General features: G+C 36.2%; 2 protein-coding genes across 2 annotated transcripts in view; one reads left to right on the top strand and one right to left on the bottom strand.

Annotated features, from left to right (window-relative positions):
- Positions 1 to 3577: 3577 nt before the first annotated feature.
- LOC131434202 (uncharacterized) lies at positions 3578 to 4856 on the bottom strand. The gene is made up of 3 exons (XM_058600857.1): positions 4645 to 4856; positions 4360 to 4578; positions 3578 to 4290 (listed from the first exon to the last, which is right to left on the bottom strand). The coding sequence occupies exons 1-3, from the start codon at positions 4739 to 4741 to the stop codon at positions 3578 to 3580; spliced, it is 1029 nt and encodes a 342-aa protein (XP_058456840.1). The 5' UTR covers positions 4742 to 4856.
- The window catches only part of LOC131434203 (mucin-2-like), a 17642-nt gene continuing 8587 nt past the window's right edge, over positions 4840 to 13894 (top strand). The window contains exons 1-3 of the mRNA XM_058600858.1: positions 4840 to 4921; positions 12689 to 12808; positions 12851 to 13894. The exon at positions 12851 to 13894 is cut by the window's right edge and continues 96 nt beyond it. Coding sequence (XP_058456841.1) covers positions 4840 to 4921; positions 12689 to 12808; positions 12851 to 13894 — 1246 coding nt within the window. The remainder of the gene's footprint in view (positions 4922 to 12688; positions 12809 to 12850) is intronic.

The following is a 13894-nucleotide window of genomic DNA, read 5'->3' on the forward strand; positions in this document are numbered from 1 at the left end:
TAATATTCTTAAAAATTGCATGACATTAAATAACACATTTTTTTTACAAAATATTTATTTGATGGAGATATTTTGACCGGACTGAAACATTGGAAACTAATCAAAATATCCGGGCTTCAATGCGAAATTTTTTTTAAGAATTTGAATACGAGCATAATTTAAAATAAAATAGCATCAAAAATTTTGCAAGGTAATTTAAAGAAAATAGAAGATATCATTTCATTCTTAAAACCAAACCAAAATATGTGATTATAACAAACAAAAGCGTTATTAGAAATAGTTAAATTTAAACTCATTTATTTCAACTAAAAAGTTTGTAAATTTAAACCGCTAAAAATAAGTAACTTAAACTAGAGTTCGTTCATTACAAACTAATTTTTCAAATTAAATTTACTGTTAAATTGTTTGGCAAGGAATTGACAGGAACGCATAAGTGAAATATTTGTTATTTCTTTCGAAATATTAATTGAAGCAAACTAATCCACTGAGAAAAAATAAGCTTCTTGTTTTGTAGTTTCAAGTAGCAATATATGCAATATCAACCGAGATTTTCTTTTGTCACTATTTCAATAAAAAAAACTCGTTGAATAAAAACTGATTTATTTTATTTTTACAATATTTTTCTCTGTGTGATCAAATCTTTACCATTAGTGTATCATACAGCAAGCAAACATATGAGAAAATGTGGTTGAAATGTTTAGAAAATTCAATTAAATCTATGATCAAACGGATAGAAAAATTTTTGAACATTGTAACGGTGGACAGAATGGATAAAAAAAACTTTATTTAAATTGAAATTCGTATTTCCTTGAATTATGCCAGATGAAACTGGAACTCTCATGATATCAACATTTAGTCTTAGGCTGCAGACAGAGTGAGCGCGAGAAGCTGTGATGAGCTTTTTTCTGACCAAAGTAGGAAACGTACTTACAGCAAAACAGAGGGAGCCTGTCAGAGTGAAAGCTGCGTCGATTTCTGATTTGTACACTAAAAGAGTCCTTTTTTTTATTTAAAAGATATTTTTTATTCAGGTCTATTTGCGTACAAGCTTTACGTAGCCGATTGAACCTATTTTTTAAATTTTTTTTGAGTTGGATCTCGTTGTCACCCTTTTTCTAGGGGGAGAGGAGCTTCCATTTCCCTCCTGCGAGGATTGAGGGGCACTTCGTTCGTGGTTCGTCTCGTCACCCATTGCCGCATCGATGGTATTGCTGTCGATTTCCGTCTTCTTTTCGTTGCTAGTTGCTGTAGATGCACCTTGTTGTACATTGGTTGCAATTGCTGGTTGGTTGGAGGGTAAGTTGTTAACTGCAGCTGGTGTACTTTGTTCTATAAAGGATGATGTTGGATTCGTTGAAGGGGATGCTTCATTGTTGTTGGTGGCTGTCACAGGTGTACTGGGGTTGGTGTGAAGGAAGCACCGTTGTCCTTTGGTGTGGTTGTCTCCATGTCCAGTTTATCACATGGCTTACCGTAGTGAACAGCTTTTTGGCAATATTGACATGTGGCCATCTCATTGTCATAGGTAACAAGTGATTTGCACGAAATTCTTGTATCTTGACCGAAAATCAAGTGTATGCGTAATAAACGTACGCCATTTAGAATACCGGGGAAAAAAATCTTCCACTGTTCTTCTTCAACAGAGAGAATCTCTCCGTATTGGGACATAGTTTTGCGAGGATCAGGGTCATTTCGCCGAAAGGGTTATTTCGCCGAATGACATTTCGCCGAATGGGTCACTTCGCCGAATGCCATTTCGCCGAAAGGGTCATTTCACCGAATCCTGAAATCGTCTTGAAATCGTAATTAGAATTGATTTAAATGAAAGACAAATGAAAGATGATAGCGTTAACACCCGTTTTGTTGACCTACCATTGCACTTCTTGAATAAAGATTGATTCATTGACCTCAGAGAATAGTTCCCTAGAAAACTTGTTGACTATTAGCTAGTAAGCATCAAAGCAATTGCATATGTGTATCTACCAGGCAAATGTAGGCGGTATTTTCCGTTTATTAAGTGAAAATGAAAAAAAATGTCTAATGCGGCTACGCCACATCGTTTTGGTTCATGTGCTGTTCAACCTCGCTACCGCTCGTTCGGACCTAACTAAAGCAAAGAAACCTAGCTTTGAGTAGACCGGGCAAACGAGGCGGTTACAGGTTTGTATGCAAGAGGCCGCCGCTTCCGACGGCGGGTCGGCGGTTTTATGCCGCCGAGCCATCTTGGCTTCGGCTATGTGGCTGCGCCACATCAGTTTTATAGAAGACATGAAGGATATATGACCCTTTCGACGAAATGACCCTCTCAGCAAAATGACCCTTTCGGCTAAATGACCCTTTCGGCGAAATGACCCTTTCGGCGAAACGATTTTTGGCGAAATGACCTTTCGGACTTTCGGCGAAATGGCATTCGGCGAAACGACTTTCGGCGAAATGGCTTTCGGCGAAATGGCTTTCGGCGATATGACCCGCTCCCGTTTTGCGAATATATGAATCGGCGACGCTCGAGGGAAGATCATGCACACGCACTTCTATAGCACTATCTTCCATATATACTGGAATGTTGTACTTAATGTTCTCGTGCTCCACATAGTGCACATTGTTATTGTCTTTTGCGAATTGAATTGCATCCAACTCTTTATAAAACTGGATGTAAACAACATTATTCGTCTTATTGCATTGAATCTCGATTAATTGATTGCTATTAATCGATTAGCTCGATTAGTGGTAATGTCGTTAATCGATTACTTTTGCCTTTTAATCGATTATTTTGATTAATCGAGTAAAAAAATACATCACTTGTCAAAGCCGCTCTTCTTTCGTTCCGGACTGGCCGTGAACGGAAAAATTTTTAGTACAAAATGCCTGCCGGAAGTTGTATACCATAAGGGCGAAGGCGCGATGCTCCGCCCGGATCCGACGTAGGCCCACTACTCGAAGCGATCGTTGGAGGAGATGGAGCGGCTGAATATGGATGTGATACCCAAGTCGGTGAACCCGCACAACGTTCTCCAGCTACGTCCCATCTAGAATTTCTGGGCCAACCTAAAGCGTAAGATCTACTCCAACAATTTCGTCGCGAGAACTGAGGAGGAATTAATAAATAAAACGAAGGAAGATCTTAAGAATATGCTTACACGCATATGTTTAACCACCATGGCATTTTTTTGCAAGTAAGCATAAATAATTCCATGGGAAATTAATCAAAAGCAAAAATCTGTCTTAGCTTTTTTTCATCACCATCCGAAAAAATTCCATTTATTGCAAACGTTATATGGAGGTGTATAGCCCGCCATATTTGTGGAATAGGATAAGGGGGTCTCAGCTTCCAGGTCAGGTAAGCATTCTAACAGTTGAAAAATTCACTTGGAGCCAATTGTGGATGTCCTATTCTTTTATTGAGCGGTATACGGTACGGAACGAATTTGGTTAGTATTGCGAAGGTCCGGGACCTACTGTAAATTCGCTCCCAGGTTTAGCACAAATACAACAAACTTTGCATCAATAACATTTTATTTTCAACATATTTAATGGTTAATACATAAAATTACCTATACTATTTAACTGAATAATCATCCTAAAATTTATTTTTGTTACAAGCACCGCATGGATGCGGTTTCGCTACCGGTGGCGGAGGTAAACATCCATTGCACCTATTTCCATGTTTGTACTGCGGTGGAGCAGTCGGTAGTAGTGATTGCCGCCCTGATGCAGTCAGTTGTTGTTGGCTAGATGCTGGGCTTTGGAATGAGTTTCCATTGGAAGCTTGATTATTTCGGGAGGTATTCGGTCGCGATGTCGCATGACTGCACACTAAGCACTTCTCGCAGGCTGTTGGAGGATCCTTGAATCCAATGTTAGAATTGGATACCTGGCCGTCATTATCTGCGTCGTTCCCTGCGCCGTTCCCTGCACCGTTCCATGCGCCGTTCCCTGCACCGTTTCTTGCGCCGTTCCCTGCACCGTTCCCTGCACTACCTTCATAGTGATCGTAGTGATCATAGTGATCATTGTTGTCACGCGAATTAGTATGTGAAGAGATGTCCTTGTGTGAACTCTCAGGTCTTGGAGCAAACTCGGAACGTTCGTGATTCGGATGTCTTCGTTTCCCAGATGGACACTTGCGCGGGCTTATGCACATTCCGTTGTGACGCACCAGACCGGTTTTGCATACACAAGTTGGTTTGTCGACGAAAACCAGAGGACAGATTCTGTTGCTGCAATCATCAAAACATGTTGGCTCACAACATGGCGGACTACGTAACAAGTCTTCATTCGCGTGGCAGAATCCTGGTGGAAAAAGAACGAAGATAAAATATGGCATACTCACAAACGTGGTACAACAATAAATGAACATACTTTCGTTAGATTCTTCATATCCGCGCCTGTCTATTGTACCACCGAAGCACTGATTTCTGGGAATGCAAACACCATTATTACGGACGTATCCAGGCTTACAGACACACGAGGGTTTGTGTACATGTGGGCACAAGCGGGGAGTATGTTGGCAATCCTCATAGCAGGTCGGTTCGCAGGACGGTGGACTTTGTCGGAGAACTTCGTTTGGTGGACATTGTCCTTCGATAAATGAATTAGTTATAGTTACTGATATTGTTTATGGTTTAGCATTTGTCCAAAACTCACCACAGGGAACTATAACAGGTGGACCGACCGAAATGACGCCGGAAACGTACATGGACATCAACGCCATGACTAATATATAATTACCTGACACCGCCATTATTCTAAGCCATTCGTTTAGCAATGACCGACAATCGTTTCTTTAAATAAAATTTATGCCAAGATTTGTCGTTCGAAAGCAATGTTTTCGATTCCGACATGTACGTCCTTCTCGTCGCTTTTATCGGATGCTTGGAAGTTCACTACGGCACATTCTCACACAAGAAACTCCACTATAACAGTAAGTGGCTAATCAATTCTGTTTTTATCATTCTTCCGTGTTTCGCCGGTATTCCGAGCATCAGGAAGTCACATTTCTTCGGTGGTTTCTATTAGTGTTGGCGTTATGCAAAGAACAAACGTGTTCAAATATTCGTCTTGGATGTCCAATTTCGCGGCACTATCGTCGAGTGTCGAGCTAATAGATGACTCGGTTTACCGAATTGTGATGAATTTGAAACCGTAAACCTATTACCTCACATCTAGCTAGTTTTGCAAGATGGGTTAACAGTTACGTTAAGCTTAATCGGCGAAATGTGTCTAAGAAGAAGGTCAACATTTTGAAGCATTTTTAGGTGCACGAGCTTTTCTTGACAGTGATAAAAATGATAAATGTGAATTGAAACTTGATGAAAATGTCAGCTTCGAGTAATTTTTTGGTTGCGATTTGTGGTATTGAACAAGAATGTGAATAATTTATTGTCATCACAAGGAATAATCATCCTATACTGTATGTGCCGCGTAGGCAATCTTTTGAATTCTGTAGCTCAATATATGTTAACTGTGAGATGACTTTCTAAGCAGACGGGTTACGAGAAGAATTGGTAGCATTGGAACCTTCTTTTTTTTTGTTGTGAGAGGCGACAAAATTAGACTTTATTTGATCTTACTTTTATCGCTTCGAAGCTTTTTTATGTTTTGTACGTCACATTTCATCGAAACGGCAATAAATCTCTCATTTAGGGGTTAACCTTATTTTGTGCTAGGGCACATAACCAATTTCACTATCTTTACGTTTCGTCTTAGACTCGTCAGTGCAGAGCAGTTCAAATTGAACTGCCTTACTGCGAACTTAAACAGTTCAATTTTAACCGCTAAGCAGACGTAAAGTTATTGCTATTTGCAACACACTTGTAATAAGCACCGAAGTGCTAAGTCTTTCCTGACGTGCCGAATGAAAACAAGTTTCTGCTAATACTGGCCGATTTAGATGGTCATTTAGGGGTTAACCTTCAATTTGAACTGCTCTGCACTGACGAGTCTAAGACGAAACGTAAAGATAGTGAATAAATCTCTATTTTTCGTTAGTCAATCAGTTTTGTTGAAAGCTGTTTTCCACACCTTTCGTATTCATCTATAATTTATTAATTTCATTTATTGGAAATCAACGAGTAAAGTACTGGACTTACAATATAATTATCGTATGTCCGAAACATGACCGGAAAGATTGTTGGCGTCAGTAGAGTCGTAGCACAAGCCATGCAACGGCACACTTATGTCGTTTCCACTTGAAGCCAAACCTAATACAGTTCCAACTCCAATTGCTTTCAAATTCATACATTTGATTGCTATTGGAGTCGGAACTAGATTGCGTTTTACTTTAATCGAAAACGCCGTAAGAATCGGCAGCGAAGTCTGATGAAAAGGAATGGTCAAATTCCACAGAAGAAATGTATTATCAAAACTTTGCTTTAGCGAATATGAATTGACGAAATATTAACATCGAATTACAGCCGACGTGTTTTTTTATGAGTTTTAGTCAGTAGTATTTGAACTAGAGATGAACAATCCGCTTTTGAGTTGTTCCAAAGAATTTGGTGAGCTTATGAATCACGTCTTTTTTAAAAAAAAAACAGCTTTCAGGCTGTATACACACTAAGATTAAATTCCTTTGTTCGGTAATATTTTTGACGACAAATTTCGGTAATCTATATAAATGACCGATATTTCGGTACATGAGTTTTATTTTACAATAGTTATGTAAATGTTTACCGGACGATCAGTTTTACGTAAATTTTCATTGCAGAATTTCATACGGTGAATCTGAATAGTCGCCGAGTACGGTAAAAACCATACTGTCCGTATGGTAAAATTATCTTTCAATAACCGAACTTCTGTGAAAACTGATTGTAATGAAACGAACTGTCAAACAGTTATTAAAATTTTCAGTAAGTGTCTTTTTATTAACCAAATGAAAAAAAAAATCGTTAATGGATTGAGGTACAGGTGCTAAAGTTTTAAAAACATTAGAACCACTAAAAGCTTTTCGTTTACTTATAGGCATAAAATAATTTTGTATCACTTGTTCACTTGATGCCTACACAAATCGTTCGAGGGTAATTACTTGTTAACTCGACGGATTGTGCAGTGTTTTGGAAGGCGCTCATAATTCCGGTCAGCCGGAACATTTGACCCTTTTTTCGTAGAATAAAACCATAGCCGCAACAGGTTGAAATTTTGAAATCTGGAAATCCAGAATTTAAACCAAAGGAAAACAAACAAACAAATCATTATCGAACAATACGTTGTATGCTGGCAGCCAGCAGAAGTGTAAACGGGGCATTAGAACCATTTGATTTGCAGTTTACGGTAGTTGTTTGACAGTTCAGCAACTACCATACGATTGGTAATCAATTCAATCACCGTACTGATTACCGAACGTTCAGCTGTTGAAAATTCGGTAAAATATCTGCAAACCCAATAAACCTGATTAATTTATGTAAAATGGACATATTTATTCTAAAACCAGTGTATCTCCTAAACAAAAAGTAGAATTTGACTAAACAGCAAGATGTTTTACGATCTTAAGATCTTTTATTCGAATCTTAGATGGTTCTTAGATTTCATTTGAATCTACGCCATCTACGGGAAAAATGAGCTACATTATTTTAATTTCGTTTCACATATCATCCTGTGGTTCCGGAACCAAAAGCCGGATCCAAATGTAATTCAGGAACCTTGTTTTGGAGTATACGACTCTTCATATAAATCTGAGTTTGTAGAAAACGGTGAGCCATCTCCGAGAAAATTGAGTGGAATTATTTATCACATACGCATTTGCTGATCTCGACGAACTGATTCGAATGGTGTCTTGGTATTATGTTCTTCCAGTATTTATTACTGTAAGTAGTTTAAATCAATATAATTATGGAATTGCTTTCAACACGAAAATGCTGCCATCATTTGGTTTACATATGTCATATTCGAGCGATTATGTTGCTTAAAACGAACCGTGCTAAAATCGGTCCGAGGCAAAATGTCATGAAAAAGGATCCTGTACAGAGTCTTTTTGGTACTCAGAAGCAATTGTATGTAACAGTATACAAAATCGTGTTTTACGTTGCTCCCAAGCATTGCTTTATCATACAGCGCTCAAAACTCCTAGTACAGGAATAATGAGAAAAATCGCTTACACAAAAATATAGATACCTCCTTTAAAAATAGACGGACTTCAACAATCTATGGCTTGTTGAATAGCTATTACCATGCAGAACCTCAGTGTAAAAACATATTCTGTTTTCAAGGTCAATTGTGACAGATATTATCAAAAAACTAAAAGTTTTGACATAAAACTTCGTATAACTCAAAAAGTATACATCCGATTCATCCAAAACCATTCAATAGCATTTAGGGTTACGGGGAGATCTTTCATTCGCAACTTGTTTGATCAAAATCTATCCAGTCATCTCTGAGATCTCGACCTCTTTGTTGACAACACACATACATACACGGACATTTGCTCAGTTCGTCGAGCTGAATCGATTGGTATAAGACACTCGGTCCTCCGGGCATCGGAAAATTTTTCTAACGTTTGAGAGAATTCTATTCCTATTTTTTATATTTATAAAAAAAAAGGTAAAAACTGTGTAACTTCGAAAATCCGCGTTGAAAAAAACCGCAAAATAAGAATTTATTTATGAATTCTTAAAAAAGACATGAAACGTCAAGATCAGGTGTAATCTCAAAAAAGTTTTTTTTGAGAACATTGAGAACTTTGGGATTTTGAGATTTCCGAAATCGAAATTTTGTTGATGCCGAATGTCTTAGAAATGCATTAAACGTCGAAATCTGGTATAATCTCAAAAACTATGTCAGTGTCAGAAAGTTTACTTAAAAAAATTTCGGGATAACACCAGATCTCGACGTTACATGCATTTCTAAGACAAAACAAGAAAACCGCGTAACTTCTAAAATACGCGTAAAAATTGCGTAACTTCGGACATCTGCGTAAAAAACAGGGTTATATTGGGTATCAGCGTAAAAAAACACTTAAAACGCATAAAAACCTCAGTGTACTTTTCTTCGATATTACTTGTTAGAGCCGAAACAAAGATATTGTTTTCGAATTCATTCAATTGTGCTTTGACTACTTTTTTATAATTTTTATCTGCGACTCATCAGTGTATTAGTAGTTTATGTTGCACTATTAATGCCACCTTAGGGTTCAATATTAAACTACTAGGAAGCCATGAAGTTAGTGTTCATTGCAAAACAGTTACAACTGTTTTAAAATCGATTTGAAACCTTTTCCAATTTTTATACTTCACCATATTACTATAATTACGAGTAGGAACCTCTGAAGCTACCTACCGAAAAATGTAGTAAATACTACAGTTTGTAGTATGTTCGAAAGTTGTTGTGTAGGTAAAGTTTCTTCTTCGACAAAGACGTGATGCACATGTAGATCCATTCAACCAAAATCGTACAGGCAAAAAATAGTGAAAATATATATATATATATATATATATATATATATATATATATATATATATATATATATATATATATATATATATATATATATATATATATATATATATATATATATATATATATATATATATATATATGTATATATATATATATATATATATATATATATATATATATATATATATATATATATATATATATATATATATATATATATATATATATATATATTGTTAAAATAGTGACGAAAGAAAATCTGGTTTGATATAGAAAACATTGCTGCTTGAAACTACAAAACATGATAATCATTCTTACTCAGTATGTTAGTTTGTGTCAAACGACATTTTGATAAAAACAACAAATATTTCAGTTGTGCGTTCCTGTCAATTTCTTGACAAACAATTTCACAGTGAATACAAGTTGAAAAAATTGTTATGAATGAACGAACTATAGATTAAGTTGAGAATTCTTGCGCTTTAAAATCACAATCATTCCAGTTGAAATAAATTACCTAAAATTTAGCTATTTCAACTAACGCTATTGTTTGTTGAAATCATACATTTTGTTTGTTTTCAAGAATAAAATGATTTCTTTCAAACTAGTTTACAAGGTTATATTTTATACTACTTTTATTTCGATTTAAATTAGCTAAACAATTTCTAAAAAAACAATTATCTTTAATTTTGAAATTTTTAAGATATTTGATCGTTTCGTCATTCCCGTTGCTACACGATCGAGTTCTTCACATATCGCAGTCAAGCCCTGTTTTTTTTTAATATAAATAATATCTTATTTGTTTTGTTATTTTAAACATGCTCAATTTCTCTGCGTGTACATCTGAAATTTTATTCATTTTCATGAGGGATAGAACCATTTTTATTTTCACAGAGTTTTCTCTCTTGATTGAACTACTCAGATTAATTCACATTCCTCAGAAAAGAATTTTCAGTGTAAATTTTTAAAGCCGGTTTTAAAAAGTTTATGCCAACAAACTGGTTAAGTAGCAGTGAGTGGAAAAAAGTCGCTTATTAGCGAGATAAAATTAAAGTCAAATGCTCGAAAGATGTAAATTTCAAAAATAAGTAAAATACATTAAAAATCTTAGGATGCATAAATGTCTGCAACTTTAATTAGACATTTGTAAATTCAGAGACAAATCTGCATTCGTGGCATCACTGGTTTTCATATATTGGGTTTATTTGTGTGTGTGCACAGCGGGAAACAGACTGTGCAAAAAATTCGCAGTATTTATTGCGTATAAAAATTTCTGTCTTTAGTGACTAATATCCCGACTAAATAGTATTTTAATCTTGATTATCCGTTACTTTAAGCAATTGTTCAGAACGATTAAACAAAAAGTTTTGCCTCATGTTAAAGGATTCTAATATTTCAAATAAAAAATTTACAAAAAAGCATAATAAAGCTCGAGAGTGTTTCAAAGCAAAATTCCATTTTTTTTTCTCGGTAGCTGGCACCATGGAAGTCTATTCCGAGACGGTCGGGACAGAATACGCTCAATTTCTCATTTATTTTTTGATTTTGATAAATATATTAAATCATTTTTTCAAAATTCATTTGTAATATTAAAATTTTTGCTAAAAAATAATGAAACATTGTACCAAAAATAAAGTACTTTATGAATTTAGGAAATCCTAAAAAATCAATTGAAAACGATCCATCCAAACGAATATTGATGTAAACATGTTCACTGCAAGGTGGATTAACAAATATTACTGCTGTCAAACTTATAAATTGTTCCGAGAAGAGACAAAAAAATTCAAGACAAGTACAATGTTTGCTACTAGAACATAATTATCCCGTCGATACATCAATTCAAAATATGTTAAATTAAAGTCTAAAACTTTTAGTGTTAGACTAATAGTTTTTTCAGCAAAGTTTTTTCTCGTCAAAAATGCTAAAACTTTATGAAAGACATCTTAAGAGAAAAAAGTAGTTGCAATTAACTTCTATCATAGTGAGTAATTTTTGAGTTTGATCAAATCACGAACTATATTTTTGTGAAAGAGTTTTCCGAAGAAACTATGTGTATCGGATCAACGGTTGTTCCGTTGTGAATTAAGTTCATGTTTTTATCAATTCAAACCATTGTGCAACGCCTTATGAAATCAACATTGGAAGCACAAAACTAGTATTCAGAGTGACTAGACGTGATGCACTAATCTTATTCGGGTTCAATTTCTAAGAAATAAGTGCAACTGCACAAGCGATTAAAACATGCTTCGGCTGTGTTATTCAGACAAAATATTTTAAGCATACTATATCATTATACCTGTGAATTGAGAAATACATTTTATTAGAGATTGCTGGATACGATCATGGTGGTTCAGTGCATAAAACGTGTAATATGTTTAAAGGATTTTTGCACTGATACTAGCCATGCAGATGCTCTGTGCGCTAAGAATCGAACCCGTTAAAATTTTGGGTTACAATGGATGGTTAAGCTCCGCAACGAAGTGTAGTGCGAATACTTTCCGTTTTTTGGCTCGATAGGTCACGTCACCTTGAGTTCATACAGTGCCCAAATATAATATGACGTTGCCACCAGACTATTGAATCAGTTGTGCGAATTTGAAAACATCCTAATTGCGCGTGACAAAGTGAACTAATTTGTGTGCTTCGCTGTGATAACTCACTGCACATTTTCGTGGTGCATTTAACATAATATAAAAAAAACGTTTGAGTCGCGCGGCGTCTTTAGTACAAAATCGGTCCTCAAGCATGGTAATAAAAATATACATAGTGTTACCGTTTGTGCTCATTTGGTTCATGCCGATTTACTCTCGTAAGTATATAGACAACAGATAAATTTATCTATCGATTAACAGATATTTTGTTTCAGGGAAATGTGATGACAATGAAATTCTGGTGACCAATTCATTAGTTTGTGAAAAAACCTGCGACAATGACTGTTCTATGCAATTCAATCGAAATATATTCAAATCATCGTGTGTTTGTCGGCCAGGGTATGTTAAATACCAGGGAAAGTGTATTCCTCAGAGTCACTGTAAAAAGTTTGTAGAAGTGCATTCGTCATGGTGTTCCAGACCTTGTGTAACTACGTCAAGATATCCTAAAGCAACTAAGCGAAGGACCTGCTTTTGCAAAACAAAAGTACCTTGTTCGTCACGCAAAACAACTAGGCATAGAACAACGGTAACGACTGCAACAACCCCCGAGCGTACATTCAACACTACCACTACAACGACTGTCGCCGATATAACAACTAGCACGACAACTAATACTACTACGTCTACTTTGCAAACAACAACTACAGATATTCCGGTTTCAACAACTACTACACTTGCATCGACAACAACTACTGCAGATACAACATCATCATCTAGAGCAACAACTACTACAGATAGAACTACTACTCCTAGCTCTACTACTACTGCTACTACTACTACTACTACTATTTTGAAAACAACAACAACAGATATTCTTGATTCAACAACTACCACAACTGCATCGACAACAACTACTGCCGCTACAACATCAAAAAGTACTCCTTCTACAATGACTACTACTCTGCAAACAACTACACTTCCTCCAACAACAACTACTACGCTTCCATCCACAACAACAACAACTATTGATGCAACAACAACTACACTTGCATCGACAACAACTGTAGCAGATACAACCACAACAACCTCTGGTACAACAACTACAACAGATGTTCCTGATTCAACAACTACTACACTTGCACCGACAACAACTACAGCCGCTACAACATCAACAACGACTACTACTCTGCAAACAACTACACTTCCTCCAACAACAACTCCTACGCTTCCATCGACAACAACAACTGTTGATTCAACAACTACTACAGTTGCACTGACAACAACTACAGCGGCTACAACACCAACAACTACTCCTTATGCAACGACTACTACTCTGCAAACAACTACACTTTCTCCGACAACAACCACTGTTGATGCAACAACAACTACACTTGCATCGACAACAACTGTAGGAGATACAACAACAACCCCTAGTACAACAACTACAACAGATATTCCTGATTCAACAACTACTACAGCTGCTACAACATCAACAACTACTTCTTATACAACGACTACTACTCAACAAACAACTACAGCTCCTCCGACAACAACCACTGTTGATACGACATCATCATCTAAAACAACAACTACTACACTTCCATCGACAACAACAACCGTTGATAAAACAACAACTACACATTCATCGACAACAACTATGGCAGATACAACAACAACTGCTTTGCAAACAACTACTACAAATATTCCAACAACTACTACACTTCCACCGACAACTACACAAGTATCGACGACAACAACAACTACTGCAAATACAACAACAACTCCTGACACAACCACTACTACTTTACAAACAACTACAACTGATAGTCCAACAACAACTACACTTCCACCGACAACAAATACAATCGATACTACAACTACTATTGATATAACGACTACTACTACTACCACAA

Source organism: Malaya genurostris, chromosome 3 (genome assembly GCF_030247185.1).
Source record: "Malaya genurostris strain Urasoe2022 chromosome 3, Malgen_1.1, whole genome shotgun sequence".
In the NCBI taxonomy this organism is placed as follows: Eukaryota; Metazoa; Arthropoda; class Insecta; order Diptera; family Culicidae; genus Malaya; species Malaya genurostris.